General features: G+C 37.6%; 1 protein-coding gene across 4 annotated transcripts in view; it reads left to right on the top strand.

The window, feature by feature from the left end:
• The window catches only part of Spef2 (sperm flagellar 2), a 224,325-nt gene that overhangs the window by 48,083 nt on the left and 155,468 nt on the right, over window positions 1-20,774 (top strand). For all 4 annotated transcript variants that reach the window (XR_002820491.1, XM_023712040.1, XM_023712034.1 and 1 more), the window contains exons 4-8: window positions 941-1,081; window positions 2,087-2,151; window positions 7,538-7,724; window positions 11,039-11,227; window positions 15,941-16,128. Coding sequence is in view for 3 of the 4 variants with exons in the window: in XM_023712040.1 (XP_023567808.1) it covers window positions 941-1,081; window positions 2,087-2,151; window positions 7,538-7,724; window positions 11,039-11,227; window positions 15,941-16,128 (770 nt within the window). In the remaining variant the exon portion in view is untranslated. The remainder of the gene's footprint in view (window positions 1-940; window positions 1,082-2,086; window positions 2,152-7,537; window positions 7,725-11,038; window positions 11,228-15,940; window positions 16,129-20,774) is intronic.

The raw sequence follows: 20,774 nt of genomic DNA, 5'->3' as shown, positions 1-20,774 counted from the left end.
CAAGAGGATCCTTGCAAGTTAGAGACCAGCCTGGGCTACAAAGTGAGTTCAACGACAGCCTGAACTGTATCAAGACCTTTTCTCAAAAGGACAACATACAGATTATAGGAAGCAAACTGGGCAAAAGAAAGTCTGTGACTTCTTGTTTTCTTGAAAATAAAATGATAAATACATTCATTATACAAATTACACACAAGGAAAATAAAATGAAGAAAACGCTTAAACTATGTTCAGTAGTTTAGAGGATAAATTAAATTATATCGCTGGACATAGAAAACAATAATCTCTCATTAGTTCTGAAATAATACTTAGTAGTAAAGTTATGATTGGTTTCATAGATTACCTCATTATTACTATATTGTTTCACTTGAGTTTTAGGCTTTTATTTTCATTTCATTTATATCTTTCAGTTTGTATTTTCCTTAAAATAATTATTGCCTACATATTGAAGAGGTGAACCAGGAATGATATATAGCTGTAAGTTCAGGATTGGTGGGAGCCTCGGGCTTATGTTCACTTTATGACTGTGTTTGGGCTACCTTGTCATTTTGACTGGGCTTCTCTGAAGCCTTTCCAAGACTCTCCTAGCTTGAAATTTCCATACAGACAATCTTCAGAAGCAGACTTCTCAGTTCCCATGATAACACAAGTCACAAAGGCAGGATTGGGAAAGTATAATAGTTTTCTTGGCACTTGGAATACCTTTATTATCCTTCAGTGTCATAACACAGAATGACACAGTACATATATATCATATATAATTTGGGAATTTCACAATTGTATTTTAATATCATAACTTTCTTATGAATACATTGACAATTGCTCATTACAAAATTATGGCACCTAAGGCATTAATTGTTTAGTTCTAAAATTTTGATGAATTATACATTACCCATTATTCTGACAAACTGAATAACTAAAATGTATATGGGATACTCAGCAACGCTTAAGCAGAAGACGACAAAATGAAATAATGGCCCAAATCCAAGCAGCTATCATACAGATTCCTAAACCTGCTTCAAATCAAACGCTGAAAGCACTTGAGGCTCAAAAAATGATGAAAAAGCAACAAGAAGCAGCGGTAAGTGAAATCCTTTACTATTATGTTGTAGTTGTTTTAGCTAAAGGATGGCCTTTTTCTAAAATGTAGAAAAGTACCTTTTAAAACTGTGTTTATAAAGTGTGTGTGCTTATACTTAGAATTCTAGTTTATACATAGCCAATCTACTTTATACTGTTATTTGTTCAGAAACAGAGAATGTAGCTTGATTGTAGGCATGGAGAACTCTTCATGAAAATGTAGTATCGGTCAGGATGCCCATGACCAGAAGGATTCTGTGGGTGCTGACAAAGTAGATCAAAATGGCCACTGTTGTAATAGCTCAGTGCTATGAGCACTGCAAGGGCCGAGTAAGACACACATATGCTTAGGCCATTCCTTTTCACCATTTAGTAAGTGTTGTTGTAAGTCCCAGAAATGTTAAGTCACTTGCTGCCAGGAGGATATTTAAATTTACAATATCTATGATAGTGACATCTTACTAGGTTATGCCAACTGCCTCTCTTTATAGCAGCGTGAAGCTGGTCATATTTCTGAGGAGAGTAGCTAATTCTTGATTTTTGATACTTCTGTGACATAAGATGAATAATAGCTACCATTATTATATCTACTATATGTCAGGCTGCAGATTGGCAATTTCATTTATAAATAATTTTCCAAGTAGAGGATTATTTTCCCCATTGTACAGACAAGAAAACTGAAACTTTAAAACTTACCATATTTTACTCAAGTTCACCAGTGCTGGTAAAGCACACATTGACAAATCTCTCTGATTCCCAAATTCATTGTATTTTATATTAATCCATATCTTTAAAAATACTAACAGAGTATCTTATATTTAAGTTCCACAGTAGCCTTTTCTGATCTCACTTCTATGTTTGACTATTTTCCTAAATTTGAAAAAGACTATTAATAATAAATTGTAATACATAACAAAGAGATGAAGTCAATTTTCAGATTTTCAGTCAGTTAATAGTAGATAAGGTTACAAGAAAATGTTTAAACAACGATGAATTTTCTTTAAAGGATGTTGCTGATGAGATCATGAAGTTTGAAGCATTGATAAAAAAAGATCTCCAGGCAAAAGAAAGGTGGGATGTTAACTCTTTAATCATAAAACTGGATTCTAGACTATGTGTAACCTTTAAATATTTACTAATAATTTATCTAGTATGCCTATCCCAAAGATATTTTACTAAAGCGAATCTCCATTAAGGATATATATGAAGAAAGATTTAAAAAGTTAAAATTAATTGTTAACTTTATAAATTCTAGAAGGTAGATATGCTACATTTATTCTTTCAAAGAAACTATTAGTTTGGCACCTGTTCTGAAGGTAACTGCTGAAGATCTAGAGTCCCTCTGGAATGGCCAGCAGTAGAGATCAAAGTATTGGCAGCTGTACTGGTCAGGGATGGCCTTGAGCCATTTAATTATTGACATGGTAAAGACCCTAGTCATTCAAAATGCATGCTGGTGTCAGCCTGGAAAGTTCTGTTGTGTCCAGTAGCTACCAACTTCTGGGAATAGAGGGGCCTCTGGGAAGGAGGTGCAGAGGATGCTACTCACCAGCAAGAAAGAAATATTTCAATATTGGAAAAGGTATTTCTTCTGGGTGCCATCTGTTTATCACTATGGGGAAGATGACTGAATCTTGGTCAAATGTTTTAAATTAATTTTAATGAGAAAGAAACAGCAATGAGACAGTTTCAAAGCAGGTTAGTAGGACAGTTACAATAATTAATAATTTGCATATTATTGTCTTTGAGGGGCAAATTTTTAAAGTAAACAAAGGCTATGGATCATCATGGTCCTCCTAAGCTCCTTTATTACTCACTACTTTTTAAATTCTTTGTAAAGTTTTAGCTTCAAATCCAGGATGTTTTCAGCTCATTCAGAAACTTCAGACTAACTTAATGTCAGACAGCATTAAATCTTCCTTTTTAATTTTTTTATTTTTAAAAGAGACTACAAATTAGAATTAAAACAGAAAAAAATACAAGTGATACAGAATTTCACTTAACAAAGAAATATGAATTTCACAGTATTTGTTTTAATGCACAGTGTTGGCTTCCAACTAGTTATTCATATTATCAGATATATGCATGTAAAATTGGAAGAAGAAAAAAATAAAGAAATGTATAAAAAAGGAAGAGAAAAAGTATAAACAATTTAAAAAAGGAGATGAAACAAATTAAGCATTAAGTGCTCCTTTCCATAGACCAGCAGAAATACATGGTACAGTTGTCCAAACCATGCTGCTTATATACATAGATAAATATCTTTCCCCCAGTCCCTCTCCTGTGAACCTAAAAAGCAATTTCTGTAGTTGCCTCTTTCACAGGCTGCCTCTGAACAACTCCTCAGGGACAGAATTGTCACTCCAAAGTGTGTATTTTTTCTAACGCGGAACAATGAAATGTCTTATGAAATGCAGTGTCTTAATGCTAGCAATGTGAGGGGCTCCCAAGGATTTTTGTTTTTAATTTTTCAGGCAAATCATACATATTTTTTGTTTACTTAGCTAAGGTTGTTGGATGCTGTAACTTTGATAGATTTATCTTTTCCTAAACACTGGTTTATTTTAATTATTCTATTTATACCTGTTAGCAGTATATAATGACTACATTCCTGTGTATCATAGGTAAATGAACATGACATACAGTTTTCCCCCTTTTCCCATCCCTGTTTTTTAAAAATTATTTTTGCCAACATTAGATCCGTTTATATGTTTTATAATCCTTATCAAATTAATTGTCATAAACACAGATTAACAACTAGACTAACAGGGAAAATCATGTAAAATACATAAGATAATTATACTAAATCAAGTTACGTATTTAGTTATATTGACCCAGTGGGATTATAAAAGCTGTTTTTGTATCCCTCTTCTTCCCTCAATGTCTGTCTTTTATTTTGTACTTTATTAGTTTTCTCATATAAGTGGAACCATGTCATATTTAAACTTGGGTGTCTGATTTATTTCATTAAATGTTATGGTCTTGGGTGCACCCATCTTTCTACAAATAACTCTAGTTTACGTTTCTTTAGGGTAGAGTAGTATTCCATTTTGTATAAATACCTTACTTTCTTTTTCTCTCATCTGTTGATGGATGTATAGGCTGCTTCCAAACTTAGCTATTAGGAATTATGCGGCTATGAACATGAAAATGTGTGTATCACTGTAATATTATATGTTTTATTAATTAAGATTATTGGTACATTTTTGGTGTACACAATGACAGCATTCATCACAGGGAGTTTGTACCTGGACATAGTATGTTTTTACTTCCTGCTTCCCCTCTACCTCCCTGTACTCCTTCTTCCCCTCCTTATTTGCAAAAGCTTTATTTCCATTTTTTCTTCTTTCTCATCATTTTTTTTTTCTTTTCCCTTCCTTCATCTCCCTTTTTCCCTCCCAAGTTCCTTTCCTGTATGAACTTTTTTTTCCTATTTTCCAGTATCTATTATACATTTTAGCCCTTATTTACACTTTTGGTTTCTCCTGCCAGAAAATCAATGTAGTGTTTATGGACGTGTATCTCATTCATTTCATTCAAGAGTGTGCCTTTCCCTCTCTTAGGAAGATGCCCAGAAAGGGAATAGCCAGGTAAAGTGGAATTTCTGTTTTCAGTATTTGAGGATTCTCCACACTGATTTCCATAGCAGTTGCACTAGTTATGCTCCTACCAACAATGAAGCAGGGCTCCTTTCCCCTGACAGCCTCTCTACCACTTGTTGTTGCTTGATTTCTTGATAAGTGCAATTCTTCTGGAGTTCAATGAAATAAATTTGACCAAGTTTTCTATTACTGATAATTCATATGTATATAATCTATAACCTCTGTGGAGGTCTGGAAACCAAATGGATACAAAAGTGTGTGATCACTGCCTTCATCATTAAAATGAACATTTGTTCCAGTAACTCTCACATAGGTTCCTTATCATTTTAAAAATAGTTTTTAATTAATTAATTATTTAATTGTGCAATTAATTATTTAATTGTACAATTAATCATTTCATTGTACAATTATTTAATTGTACAAATCTGTGCCTAACAGTGGGACAATTTGATCCCTATGTACAATGTGTAATGATCAAATCAAGGCAATTAGCATTTCCATGTCCTTAAACTTTAAAAAATCCTTTTTGATCAATATATAATAACTGAATGTATTTATGAATTAAGATGTGGCATACTAAATATGTACTTGTTACATTAAATATGTACTCATCAGGCTACTTAACATTTTTATCTTTTTATCACTCTGTAATCTTTGAACTTCATTAAGACAATGAATAAATGAAAGGATGGATCTGTGGATGGATAGATAGGTTGATGGATAGATAGAGAGTCTGACTGGAAAACAAAGAGCAGCATTCTGTGAAGTATATACTGGCTGCAAAGAGATGGTACAGTCCTTAACCTGTGCTCAATCAGGATAGACTTTTTTAAACAGTATTGTTAAATAAAAGCATAAGAATGTTGATGAATCTTGTCAAACTGCTTTGCCACCCATTTTTCGTTTATTATCTAATTTGCTAAATTTTAAAAAATAAACAAGATTAAACTTTCTTCTACCTTACTGAGTCTCTGGTAACTTCATCTTTCATGAGTAACTCTTGTCGCAGGCTACAACCAAACCTTGAGTGTCTGAGTTTACACTGGTAGAGTGATTCTCAGAGTACTATTTGAAGTTTAGCAGAAATTAACTGCCCAACAAATATGCCAGGCACAGGGTACAGAGGGAGGAAAATAGGATCCTTTTCTTGCAAGCTTAGAATTTTTTATTCTCTTCTTTCATTTTAAGACAATATCAAAATAGTAGCTAAGACATTAGAAATGATGTACAATTTTTAAAAAACCAAGATAATAAGTCAGAATTCTTTGGAGAACAACAAGCCTACAAATTACGATCTCTAATATAATATGACACTTACTATAAAGATGCAATTATTGTGTTACAAAACGTAATTTAGTTTTGCTTTCACAGGATTATCTCTATGAAAATTGATGATCATTTAATCTCTACATATTTAAATAATGTGTCCTTGTTTTATGAATTAGATTGTTACATTCTAAATTTAATATATGTTTACTCAGAAGAGTAAGAACAGTGATTATTCATGGCACAAAAAAATCGTTATTTCTTGGCAAGTAATTATCACACTATGTCTTATGTTACTGCGCCACTGTGTACTCTTTGCTTTTAGAGAGGTATGCGGAAAAGAAGATGTATACATCTTTTGTACATAAAGATGTATCTTTTATTTTTAATGATACCTTTAAAATTTTTATTTTATTAACACAATACAGGTACATAAGACACCTTAATTCCCTTTTTCACCCACTTTCATCTCCTCTTCCCCCACCCAACCATCACCTGATCCCTTGTTTTTGCTGTTGCTGCTGCTGCTGTTTTCTTATTAGCCACTCTTTGTCTCACTAAGCGTAGTGTTTCTTTTGGAGATATGATCAGGCTCTTTCTGATCTTTCCGTCTTTGGCTATGAGTTAGGACAGAGGACAGGTCAGACTTGGGCTTGTGCATATATCATGAGCCGCAAGTTAACTTCCAACTGCTGAGTTTCCAAAAGGCGCTAAGCCACTCTCCTGTGGAGACAGAAATTCCTCTGGGAATTTGTAGAGTAACTTGCACTGTCATCAGTGGAAGGAGAGTGGCAGTGGCTGGAGCCATCCGTTGGAGTATTTTCTAGTGTCTGGGCTGCTGTCACAGAGGTGTGCCTTCCCTGACGTATGAGTTACCAATAGCTGGCCTACCGTTGAATCAAAATAGGGGATGAAAGAAGTACAGAGCTAGTAGGAAGAAGAGGGGGAGGCCTCTAGAATCCCTGAGTAAGGTTCTGAGGAGGTGGAGCTGCAAAAGTGAGGGGCTTAGAAAGAAGGCTACGCTAAGGACCTCACAGAGACAGAGCTCAGAAACGGAGAGAAGCAAAGAGAATCAGTTGATCAGCTGTAAGTGTCACAGTAGCATCGGTGGTTGCGTTACTCAGTTACAAGGGCACTCAAGGGAGTGCTTCCATAGTCACAAAGTGAACTCATAATCCTATTTTAAATATAAAATACAAAATATAAAAATATAAAATCTATCAGGGATTCTGTGTAAATAACTTACTGTTTCTCTGGTTTAGGAAATCAAAAGTGTAAATAAAGACCAAAATGCACAATAGATATTGGGAAATAGGAAGAAAATATTCAAACGAGGAGAACTAGAGAGGGAGTAGGAGGAAAGGAAGGAAAAGAAAGAATGAATAAAAGAAAAATTGGAAACAAATATTCTGTAAATAAGGAGAACAGGAGTTGAAGAGGGGAGGAAAAGTGGAAAAAAGAGCACCATGATATATTGTGTACAGATACAAATTCCTGTGATGAATCTGATCATTGTGTACACCTAAAATGTACCAATAAATTTATTTTTTTTAAAGTACATCAACAAACAAGATAACTATTGCCCTCAGTTCATCCAAGACTACTTTAGACACAGCAGACTATACGACTGCAGACTTGTTAAACACTTACTCAGATGATGACTACATTAAAAAAATCCAGAAGCGCCTAGAAGAAGATGCTTTTGCTCGAGAGCAAAGAGAGAAAAGGCGACGGAGGCTGCTGATGGACCAGTTAATTGCCCATGAAGCCCAGGAGGTAAGATATTGCGATGAGAGCTGAGTAGTGCTGACAGTTTTTCAAGGTGTGCTCTTCGGCACACATAGATTGTCTGCTGTTCTCAGTCAGTATCACTGGTACGTGCTTACATCAGAACAGCAATTTGGGGAGTAAGCAATCTCTGCACATTAACCAAAGCATGTAAAATCTTGTGATAGTTGCATAGCATTAGGAAAGTACTTTAAAAAAAAAAAAAAAACTTAATATCATTGAAATGTACACTTAGAAGTATTGGAATAATAAATTTTTCCATATGTGTTTTACTATGATAGCAAAATATACTGACATAAAAGCCATCTAAAATTGATGTGAACCCTGTATATCCATTGTTACTTTTAAGTGAAGGAGGGCTTTTAATGAAAAGTTCTTCATCCTCTCAGTTTGCTCATTTGTCTACTCCAGGGCTCACAAAATGTGGTTCTTATACCAGGGGCCTCAGCATCCCCTGACCCCATCCAGTTTGAATCCCACCCCCTGGGCCTGGGCTCCTGAGGGGATTCTGAAGTGGCCCATGTGGAGGTTCACTGAGCATCCTGTACACCTCCATTCTCTTCATACTTGTGCAAGCCCCAGAAATACAAGAGTGCATAGGAATAACAAGAAACTGGCTCTCACAGAGCTCACCCTTGAGTGACTCTGTAAATAAGCTGGAGTGAAGCATCATGGGATGATGGGAGTGTGGGGGGAGGAGACCCCACAGTGGGAGCCTCTCCTGCATGGCATGTGGGGTGGCATAGCACACCACGCTGAGCAATGAACAGAAGCATGAAGCAAGTCAGGAGATAACTAAAGGAAGGCAGAGGTGCAAGAGTGGAGTCAAGAGACAGCTCCCGGGTTGCTGAAGTGGGAAGAGATGAAATGTGTTTTCATAGCAGAGAAAAGTCACATGGAAAAGCTCAGTGCTTTTAATTCACAAAAGTCCTGTCATGTGGCCAAAGTCACCAGAGGGCAAAGCATGATGGATTACATAGAGAGAAATCAATTTTACAGTCTCCAATTTGAGTGCAAAAGAGAATAAGGTCAGGTTTATCTGTTAAAAAATCACTCTGACTTCGGTTTGGAGACTGGCTTACAGGAGGGCAAAACAAGCTTGGCTGTTCCTCTGATCCAAGTAAGAGGCTATTTCAGTCTAAATTTAGGTTATTGGTGATGGGGATTGAGAGAAGTGGCTTTAAGAAATATTTTAGAAGCAAAATCTGTAGGGATTAATGGTTCATTAGACACATGGGTACCCAAAGGCAGATTGTATTCCATTGAAATTTTGGGAAATAGTCTGTTTTTAAAGTGTGAATTACTCATACAGTGGATCAAAGAGTAAATCTTTTCCACTCCCTTTTTAGATACAACATCCTAACACACTTCCTGGCTTGCCATATTGAGGCTTTATAAATATGGCATTGACCTGGCCCTTCCACAGTAATTTTTCTCTATCCCACTTTATCCCTCATATGTTGTTATCCAGCAATAACCAAAACACAGCTGGCCAATTCATTATGATCTTTATAAGAGTTGAATAAGCAGATCTTGCCTTGCCAACCTAGCCATCTTGTCATATAAGCACTACATCATCTCCTGGAGTTTACTTGGAATAATAAAGCAGGGTCATATTTTCAAAATCCGTGGTTGAAACTGTGCCACTTATATCCAGAATCACTGCAAATGTAGTAGGCTGGGCTGAGCTGCACTGCATTGTTGGTGGTCTCATCTGGGCAGTTGATGGATGAAGGACTGGGTGATTCCTGGTCATTCCACCAGATCCCGCTGCAAGGGCTGGTGCCTCTGGAGACCAAGTAGCTGGTTCTCCGGTGGACCAGGTAAGCGCATGGTGGAGTGGCAGAGAGACTTTAGAAAGTCAAACTCAAAATGCTTTGTCTTATTTACTTTAATGTTTGTTTTGTATGTTTTGTTTCTCTGGCTGATTTCTAATTTGTTGGCTCAAGTTAATGGTGACTCCATAGCTTATATTTAAGGGATGTAGAAACAGATTCTCCTTTTTAATGGGGGAGGTCTATAGGATAACATTGCAAGATTGTGAATGAAAAGAAAGGAGGGACTGGTGGCTGTGTTTATATTCTGCCTTCCTACCAGTATTGGATATTATAAGGAAATCACTTATCAACATGAAGCTTTATAGAATTTTATAAATAGATGAGACATATTGCTCATGGCTTTTAAGTCCCATGTAACTTACTAACAAAATAATTTCATTTCAATTTTACATCTTAATAATTTCCAGGTTTAGGCTTCAGCATTTACTGTGGAGTATTGTTTTGGTATGCTGGTTTGGTTAAGTATACAAATATAAATTTCTCCTGAAATTTTATAGTACTAGAGATCATTTGAAGTGCCAGTGATGATGCCAGCCTTTTTAATCTAAGTAATTAGTTCATTGAGTTTTAAATTACTGAGTTATAAACTCCAATGTTTAACTATTTTTCTAAGTCCCCACCAAGTACTTTAATTACCTCTTCTTTCCACATGATGTCTCTGTTTAGACAGAGTGAGGGAGCTGATGGAGCCTCAGAAATTATGTTCCACGTATACCTCTCATTGCTTCCTGCCGTAGAACTAGACTTGCAAAACGGCGATATTTGCCCAAATCTGCACAGCCAATTAGTGGCACAACTGAGGGTAAAGAAGTCAGATGTTCTGATTCCCACTTAATGTCTTCTGATATTTATTTCCTGGTTCCCTTACTATTTTCCCAAAACAGTTACTGGTTTCTATTTCAGATTATGATCTGTCAGATTGTTTAAGGTAAGCAGTAGGTTGTTTTCACTTAGCTTTATCTTCACTCTCAACATTTACCAATTTTTACCTTTTCTTTACACAGGCGTTGTGATGTCTCCACCAGACACTGACTAGATCTACTGACTTTAACTGAACAGTGTCTACATTTGTTTTGCCGCATGTACTTAGGGTGCATGTAACACATTTCCAAACTAGTGAAAATACGCTTACAAATAGAATTATATTGCTTGTTTAAATGGTGGAGGAAAGGTCACCAAATTTGTTTTTTTAAAATCAGAATGTAAGGGAAGTAAGACATGCATTTAAATTAATTGTGAGTTTCAAGACCTGAGATCTGTAGGTATTAAAACTATTCAACCTCTGTTAGCAAATTTCTTTCTTTTCAAACGTGATTTTTTTAAAAAAATTTAATTGTAATGAAACAGCAGAAGTTGACTTAGATGAACGCTGGACCTTTTATGTGCTGTTTGCATAGCAACATCACAGCCCAGTGCCAAAGCGTGGCTTTGGCCCATAACGCGCTGTCCCGCTGGTGTCTGCAGGAGGCCTACCGGGAGGAGCAGCTGATCCACAGGCTCATGCGACAGTCCCAGCAGGAGCGCAGGATCGCGGTGCAGCTCATGCATGTCCGGCACGAGAAGGAAGTTTTATGGCAAAACAGAATTTTCAGAGAGAAACAGTATGAGGAAAGAAGGCTTAAAGATTTCCAGGATGCCCTTGATCGAGAAGCGGTAAACAATGTCGCCCTCCATCTAAGTTTACTTATGACTTTTCTACAAAGTTATAGTTTAAAAAAAAAACTTGTGTTTTGTTGTCAGTGCCCTAAAAAGAGCTAATTTGTATATGATCTGCCTGTTATCTGCCCAGCTTTTTTCCTCTGTATCCTCCCATGATGGGGTAGATAGCTGCTCTATACTGTACTATCTTCCCATACTTTTTTTATAAGAGTCTACAGGGTCTCACTATGTAGATCAGACTCAGAGTGATCCTCCTGTGTCCAGCCACCCAAGCTCTGGGATACAGGCACACGCCCCACACCCAGTCTCAATTGCCATCTCAGTGCGCCCGAGGGCGGGGCTGGCATGGCACTGGGGATCGAATCCTGACCCCTGCATCTGCCTAAGCAGTTGCTTTAATCTGCTGAGCTATTTGGCCAGCCCTCCTCATAGTTTTGAGTCTCCAAGTAACCAATTATTTGATGCTTACCACCAATGTTTAGGTGCATGTGTCCTTGCTCATTTTCACTATCTGAACCCTGTTTTCATTTGACTCCTCAATAAAGCACTCATAGGAATGACATTCCCTGAGTTCTTATATTTGGATAATAGTGTGTATCTTGATGATTAGTTTTTCTGTCTATAAAATTCTTGGTTCAGTTTTTCTGTCCCTGAATATCTTAAACACACCTCTCCACTTTCTTTAAAAATAAAGTGTTGCTGTCGAAAAGCATGATGAAAATCAAATTTCCATTTCCTTGAATCATTAGGCTTTTGTGGGCTTTTTTGTCAAAATGGCAAAGCATCAGTAGTGTAGGCATTCTGTTGACTGTTCTCCCTGAATCTCAGGTTCTGAAAGCTTGTAAGTTCGCTCTTTTCAGCAAGACACCATCAGTTTTCTATACGTTATTCTTTGCCTTCTGAACATGTGATTTCTCAGGGCCATAGTTTACTACCCCTTCCTCAGGCCTAGAATGAGTCATTCACCTAGAGTATTCTGGTGCATTACAGCTTAGAATCACTCATAGAAGTCAAGATCTGGCATCTAGGTGTGTGTTTTACCCTCAAATATTTATTTGTGGATTATCAAGTCAGTTTTTGTCCATTTTCCATTGGAGGTGTTTAGGGTTCGTTTAGCCTGTCATCATCCTCTCTAGCTTGTTTTCCCAGACAAAATCATCTACAGAAGTGGAAATGCAGTTGTTGCAAAAGGATCACAGTCATTGATGTCTCTGCTTTCTGAGGTGCTTTGGCCATACTCCTCCTAATCTGAAAACATCACCAAATCATACTCGTTTTGTTCCCTAAATTGTTGTTCAACTTGTCTGTTTTTCTTCATATCTATACCAGCACCCTTGGGTTTTTGCTCTTATGACTGCTACACTGTTCTCTTTCACCTATTTTCGGTGAGTATGCAGTGGCAAGAACAAAGTGGGCATACAAGAACGCAACACTGCTTGTTCTTTAAATCAGCCTTCAGCAGCCTGCTCAAAGAGGCGCACTATGCCCACATGAAAAAGAAGAAAGCTCTGCATTCGTCTGGTACAAGCCCCACCTGCTGCCTTCGAGGTGCCAGCTACTGCAGCCCACATGTCTCTCGAAGACTCAGGAAGCTTGGGGAGGCTGTCCCCACTTTCATTGATCCATATTATCCCCCTGAGCTTCGCTTCTCCCCAGGTGCTGACTGGGAGCAGGGTGCATGTCTCGTCCTCTTCATGTTTTGCCTAAAAACCTTCCCCTCTGTCTACTCTTTTTGGGAAGTCCAGCTACGTTTGAGTTTAGTTTTTTCCTGGTCAAGAGTTTTAACAGTTTCTGCTTTTTTGTCCCATAGAAATTCCCTAAAGCTGGAGTTTTTTTAAAAGACCTGCTTGAAATAAACAAATGGGAAAGAGATGACATAAAAATTGCCTGCCTCATGCTCTCACCTCTTGCAGTCTAGTTTCCACTGTGCTGCCAGAGGGTTCTTTCTGGCTTTCAGATCTGATCACTACCTTCATATGGGAATTCCACCCCTTGCTCCCATCCTGTGCTCCTCTACTCATTACCTGCTCCCTGCTGTCTGCTCCACTCTGGGCACATCTGTGTACTCTCACATTCCTAAATGGGATTCATTCATCTTCCTCCCTTTTGCCATTAAAGTCAGCTACTTAGTATGCATCTTTTAGTCCTGAATGTGCACATTATTTGTCCAGTTGGGCTTTCTATGTACTCCATACCTGCAGTGCTGCTCTAAGTGACTTTTGTCATTATGTGTAATTATATATTTGTCCATGGGTTTTTTTTTTTTTGACAGCTTGCATATCACACTGGTATGAAAGCCCATGGACTCAGATTGTGCTTGCTTTAGTTTACTACTATTTCCTCAATACTGAGCCCATATTTCACTATATTTTAGTGAGAGGAAGAAAGAAAAAGGAGAGAGGAAAATGAGTGAGGAAGAGAGGTGACAGGAGCTCTGATTACAGAGCTTTGGGAGCTTTGTAAATTTGTTTTTATTTTGTTTTTAGATTTAATCTGATCATCTTTTCCTGTGAGGCATTTGTATGTTCTATACTGAAACAGTTCCTGCCACCTGATATTGATAAGAATTAGTTGCAATAATATTTTACATTTTTGAGCATTTGCTTTGAGTCTGGAATTGCACCATGCTCATTATTTATATACACAATTCTTGCAGCAGCTACAGGTGGAGTCTATCCTTATCTCTATCTCATGTGTTAGGATAGTGAAACGCAGGGAGCTCCAAGTCATGCAGCTCATCAGTGGTGCATCAGGAGCAAGGCCTGCCCTATCAGACTCCAGAGTCTAAATTCATAACAACTAAGATTTACTACCTCCCACGGACTTCCTTTTACCTTTCCTGCTTTCTCTTTTTAGGACTGCAACCTACTTTGCTATAATAAGACAGGAAATTGTGGTGGGTTTAGCACAGAGTAGATCACAGAGGTGGAGAAGAGTAAGAAAGAGCAGTTAGCTAGGTGGACAAAGGGAATGGAGGGAGGGAGAAACCCAGAAAGGGAGAAAATAAAGGAAGGGACTGAGGAAGGAAGCAAAGAAGAAAATGCTGGAAGGTGGAGGAGTGGGACAGGAGACAAGTGATAACAGAAGCCAAGATTGGGAACTACTCTCCTGCCCATAGGAAAGTTCTGGTGTTGCCTTCAAGGCTTTGGGTTCATCACAGCCTAAGTAATTTTACATGCTTCACAGGTATTGTTTTTGTGCCACATTCTGTATATTCTCATCTAAGATTCCAGTCTCTTGGATTCCCTTTGCCTCTGAAAACCTCATATATCATGCCATAAACTTTGTACTTAAATTAAGCTTCTTCTTTGTGGAAACAGGGCTTATAAGAATAATGGAAGGAGGACAAATTCCAGTGTTATTTCCTGAGTCTCCCAAATGTACTGAGTTGTTCTCAGAAGTCATCCAGCCCAACCTGTTTCGCAATTAGAATAAAATAAACATTCAGAAGGTGGACCGTATACATAGTGACTCACTGCATCAGCTAGTCATTTATGAGCATGATTTACTACTTGCTCTGATTAGACACTATGGTTATTCTTCTTGGGTGTGCTAAGAATTATTAACACCCTGCTATAAGAAAATGAAGGCTTAAGCAAGCTAACGGACTTGTCCAAGTTTTCACAGTGTGAATTCAATCTATACAAAAACTAGAGCCTGATTTTGATCACGACTCCCCTAAAGCCTGCATGTTTTCATTTCCCACTGGCTAGATTAAGTTACAGGGCCAGAGAGATGGCTCAGTACACTAAACGCTTGCCTGACAAGTGCAAGGGCCTGAATTCAATCCCTGGTTCCGGAAAAAAAAAAAAAAAGGCCTAGATTAATTTACCGGAGGCAAGTTTTATTCTTGACACAAGACAACACATCATCAAATTTCCCAAGAAGCTGGCATAGCAGTTTCAAAAGCAGTATTTGGTCACTTGAATCCCATCAGTTGTGTATTTTGTTACTACAGCTTGCCAGCCTGGGTTTGACCTTTGCACTTTGAGAAAAGAGTCCTGGAACAAAGTACTGGTACAAAGCCTGAAGAAGGTGATGACAAATGCTGAATATTTCATCACTTTCTTTAGAATTGAGATTTCCACGGATGAGTTTACATATCTATAAGCTTATTACAAATGTAACAGAAGGAATTTTCAAAATATTTTCCAAGTAGAAGGCTATGTTTATGGAATTTCCTAAGAAAAAGGATGGTGGCCACAGCTGGTGCTGTGGTTGAGGATCCAGAGATGATGGGGGCTGCTGTACTTGAGGTCTGGTGCAGACTTGTCGTCTTCTCTGTGATTCCTGATTGCTTGCAACCCGGGCTTTCAGCACTTCTTTATGAAAAGCTTCATGTTAACCTTATTGATATTTCCCTGGTCAAATCACTGTTCATTATATTATTTTCTTGATGAGATGGAATATTTCTGATATTGTCTTTCCCTTCATATCATAGTCAGCACTTAATGGAAGTGCTCATTGTGGTTAATTTTTCTTGATGTGTTTCAGTTATTTTTCTCCTGTTGGTGGGACAAATACCTGACACTCAAAATGAAGGAGACTACATGAGGCTTTGGGGGACAACTAGACACAAACCCTAACATGATGTTAAAGGCATCTTTATTTAAAAGGGGTGTTTCTGGCTATTAAAATGATGACATTATTTTCAGTTGTATCATTGCAGCGTAACAGTGACTTAAAAATGTAACTTATCCCTGTTAGGCTTTGGCAAAACAAGCCAAGATTGATTTTGAAGAGCAAATCCTCAGAGAGAAACAAGTTCATGAACAGATTGCTGTGGAAAGAACCCAGGCTCGTTATAGAAAGCATTACAAGATATGTGAAGACATTTTGGACCAAATACTTGATTTGTCCACTAAAGTAGCAGACTACCGAATGCTAACAAATAAGTAAGTACTGCTTTCTACAATTAATGCAGTAGAGACGCCACAGGTAATAAAAGGGTGAGATTATAAAGTAGATACTAGGCTTGATAATTAAAGAAAGGCAAAAAATGTCCCAAGACACTAAAAAGTAGAGCGATACTGATTGTTGAGTTGTTTCACTCACTTACTAGCTTTACTTGACAGGTATATATGTCCTTTCTAATTTAAAAATTGTATCTAATTTATCCACACTTCATGATGACTATTATAATTTACTTAAAACATTTGCTAAAAGAATAGAATTTTTAAAAGTTATTTCACTGACCAAATAGCTCAGCAGATTAAAGCACCTACTTAGGCAGACACAGGGGTAGGAGACTTGATCCCTGGCCTGCCATGCTGGCCCCACCCCCAGGGCTTGCTGAGATGGCGATTGAGACTGGGCGTGGTGGTGTGCACCTATAATCCCAGCTCTTGGGAGGCTAAATATAAGTGGATCACTAGGAGTCCAGTCTACATAGTGAGACCATGTAGGCCCTGTAGACCCTTACTAAATACAAAGAAAAAAAAAAGAAAAAAGAAAAGTCATTTTCTTTTGTGATCTCACTAAAGGTATAGGATATAGTGTAGTGGAGCTACTGCAGCATATCTGCAAAAAAGCGAGGAAGGAAGGAAGGAAGGAAGGAAGGAAGGAAGGAAGGAAGGAAGGAAGGAAGGGAAGGAAGTAGGAAGGAAGGGAGAAAGGGAGGGAGGGAGGAAGGAAGGGAGAGAGAAAGGAAAAAAGTTTTTCAAACAAAACATTTGTAGTATCTAGATTCATAGACCTTTTTCTTGTGGTGTTTTTAGATAGACAGCACCATGGGTCTAGGTAAGGCTAGTTCATCGAGGCCAAGGATGATGCAATCCAGTTGCATGGGGGCTCTCAGGATCCCTGGTGGAGGCCATGGGAGCCATGCTGCCTACAGGGTGAGAAAAAATAAAAGCATCTCATCACCCCAACACATGAAGCAGGGGCTTTATTCACAGTCCTCACCATCATAGCCCATGACATAAAATTCTACCAAACAATATAATGCAATGATGGGGACATTTCAAAAATAAAAAGTAGTAAGGTACAGATTGAGAAAAAACTGTAAAAATAGGGGAATGGAAGGAGTAGAAGTTTAAACTGCTTCCCAGATTAAAGTAAATGCAAAAGTTAACAAATTATATGAACCAAATTATGAGGAAGCTGAACTACACAACAATTTAAAAAAATGACACAAATCATCATGACTGAATAAATTACAAGAAGCAAAATGGATAGCTAAATGTAAAACTATAACATGAGAATTCAAAGGAGAAAACATATAAAATAAAACAGATTGATTTCTCTAGGCAAATAAAGGTCTGTACTTTAAGCCATAAAATGCCATTCTTCTTTGCCACAATAGAATAGATGGAGTTTTCACTCTTCCTCCTACTAAGTACAGTTTAACTCCTAAACATATTTGAAACTTACATAAGAAGACTGAACAGTGGAGAAAGGTGAAACTGGTTAGTGGTTTTTGGCTTTAAGGCTTGGCATAGTAGTGAGCTTCCTGGATTTGACTGATTTTTTTCATGGTCCCTAGCTACTTTAAGGTATCTTTCTTTTCATGATAGATAACTGCAATCCTGTCTTCTAGATCTGATATTCTATCTTTGCCTTCATCCAATCTGTTGCATATACTTTCAGTAGAATATTTAATATCCTGGATATCTGTTTGGATCTGTTTCGTGACTTCCATTTCTTTCCTATGTTGAGCATAAGCAAATAAAAAAAAACAGGTTAAAAAATGGACACTAAAAAATAGGGTGATTGTTCTTTGAAAAACGGCAAAGGGACCAAGAGATGTTGGGGCTGGGGAAAGTGTTATTAAAAACAAAATGTGTCATCTGCATGTACAGTCTACCCACAATGGATGTGTTTTTTATGGATGAAAACATGGAAAAGAAAGAAAGAAAGAAAAACATTAAGATGAAGGTTTATATAAAATCCAGTATCTTAAAATCTATTTAAAAATTACTCAGTGTGAAAGAACCCAAAAGGGCTCAAGCTGAATATACAAGGACAACTTATAAATATTGTTTCTGGTTGATTGTTTTTGGTGTTGTGTTTTTGTTTGTTTGTTTGTTTGTTTTGGTTTTTTTTTTTTTTTTTTTTTTTGGCTGAGACAGAGTCTCACCATGTAGTTCAGAGTCTCACCATGTAGTTCAGAGTTCAGGTTGGCTATCAACTCATTCTATAACCCAGGCTGACTTCAGACCCACAGTGGTCTTCCAGTCTCAGCCTTCCAAGTGCTGGGATTAGAGGTGTGAGCCACAGTGTGACATTATTTGGAAATAGGATCACTGAAGATATCACTAATACTGATGAGGTCACACTGGCGAATTTTATGACTAGTGTTCTTAAAATGACAAGACACAGGAAGGCACCATATTACAACAAAGGGAAGGATTCAGCAGCCGAAAGCCAAGGATTGCCAAACATTGCTTATAAACCACCAAAAAGTGCCAGTGAGATGTCTCAGCAGACCAAGCACCTGCTGAGGCAAACACAGGGACCCAGGTTTGACCGTCAGAGCCACATACCAGATCCATACCCAGGCACATTGAGCTGGCCACCAAGTCAAGGCATGGTGGCACATGCCTGTAATCCTAGTGCTGGGGAGGCTGAAAACAAGAGGATCACTATGTGTCTGAGCTGTATAGTGAGACCCTATACCTAATACATACATCTTTAAAAAAATAAATAAACCACCAGAAGCCTGGAAGGGCAAGGAAGAATTTCTCTAGTTTCAGAAGTCACATGGCCTTACCAATAACTTTATGATAAACTTCTGATTTTCATCAAATCTGTTTTTTATTCCAGTTTGTGACACATTTTTATAGCACCCCTAGGAAAGGAACACATGGCAGCACTGAGATTTTAAAATTATCTGATATTTTTAAAAAGCCACAGCAAAATAACTCAGTGAACAATTATGAACATCTTTGAAACATTAAATAACCTTGTCATAAATTTAGTCATAGCAGAAAAACAAAGTATACATAAGAATCAAAAGATATTATTTGAGACAAAAGTCTAAAGAGCTCATTGGTCAGGTTCAACAGCAGAATGAAAGGAACAGAGAAAAAGATGACTAGACTAAAAAGAGAGCAATAAAAAAAATATATAATCTGAACAGAGAAAAGTAGACAAAAATATTAACAAAGGCCCAGACACTGGCCATCTGTATTGCTATAGTCAGCATCCTAGCACTATAACAAGTACCTGAGACAAGTCATTTCATAAAAAGGTCTATTTTGGCTCAAAGTTTCAGAGGTTGCAATTCATGGTCACTTGTTGCTTTGGCACCAGAGCATGGTGGTACATCATGATGAACGAATGTGACAGAAGAGGCACATTCCCCTCATAGTGGCCAGAAAGTGAAAGAGAGAACACAAGGGCACACTGCCAGGGGCCTGACTTCCACTCACTAGCCCCATTTGCTATGCCTGCACACCAGTAGTGCCACCGTGGTGACTCAGCCTCTACCATCTGGGCCTTGTGGGGCTGCTCAATCTGAGATGTTGCGCATGTCAGTACAGTCTGGAAGTAGAAGACAGGGAAGTTGGGACTGAAAGGCTGCTCAAAGAAGTAAAACTTTCAAATTTCTCCAAGATACGGCAAGTCTCATTAAATGTATAAATTACAAATTCAGAAATTTGAACAAGCTCTGAACAAGATTAACACAAGTAAATAATATGTAATGACAAATCATTGTTAAATACCTCAAATCTAAAAGAGAAAACGTCTGCAAAGTAACCAGAGAAAAACAACAGCTTGCTTGTAGGAACTAAGGAATTTAAACCATGGAAGATTTCTTATAAAGAACCACGGAGACCACAAGGAAGAAGCACAGTTTTCAAGTGCTGAATGAAAAGGACTCCAGATGCAGGGACTAGGGTTCAGTCCTAGGTGTGCCATGCCCACTCTGCTCCCAGGGTGCACTGAGACAGTGATTGAGAGTAGGCATAGTGGTGCACACCTGTAATCCCAGCACTTGGGAGGCTGAAAACAGGAGAATCACTACGAGTCAGATCTGTGTAGTGAGACCCTGTCGACCTTGTACTAAAATACATAAAAAATAAGAAAAGAAAAGGGCTCTCCTCCCCTGCAAAGGCAAATGAAGATGAAATGTGATGTTGTTAGATGATGATAACTAAGAAAACTTGTTATTTGCACACCTACCTTTAAGTAGCTGTAGGAAGTTATATAAACAGAAAGAATATTTTTAAGGAGGAATCTTATATCAGAAAAAAGGAAAGAACAGCAAAACTATGAATAAATAGAATAGCATTTACTTTACCTTTTGAGTTTAGAAATTTGAATCAGAAGCTATAACACTGTCTGATGTTGTTCTGGATATATAGAAAAGAAACACTTAAGAATGGTTTTGTAGTTGGATAAAGGTAAAGAAACCTATTTGGAGTTAAGGTTTCTATCCACGAAATAATAAAAGATGACTCTAACATGCCTAGCATAAGTGTTAAATAACTTATGCCAAGAGATAAATTAAAAAACACTGTGGGTGGGTCAAAATGAAATTCTAAAAATAAATTAGTCATTTAACCCACAGGAAGGCAGGGAAATGAAATATAAACAA

This window comes from Octodon degus, unplaced genomic scaffold, assembly GCF_000260255.1.
Source record: "Octodon degus isolate 3935 unplaced genomic scaffold, OctDeg1.0 scaffold00002, whole genome shotgun sequence".
Taxonomy (NCBI): Eukaryota; Metazoa; Chordata; class Mammalia; order Rodentia; family Octodontidae; genus Octodon; species Octodon degus.
This window is presented reverse-complemented; position numbering and strand designations above follow the sequence as displayed.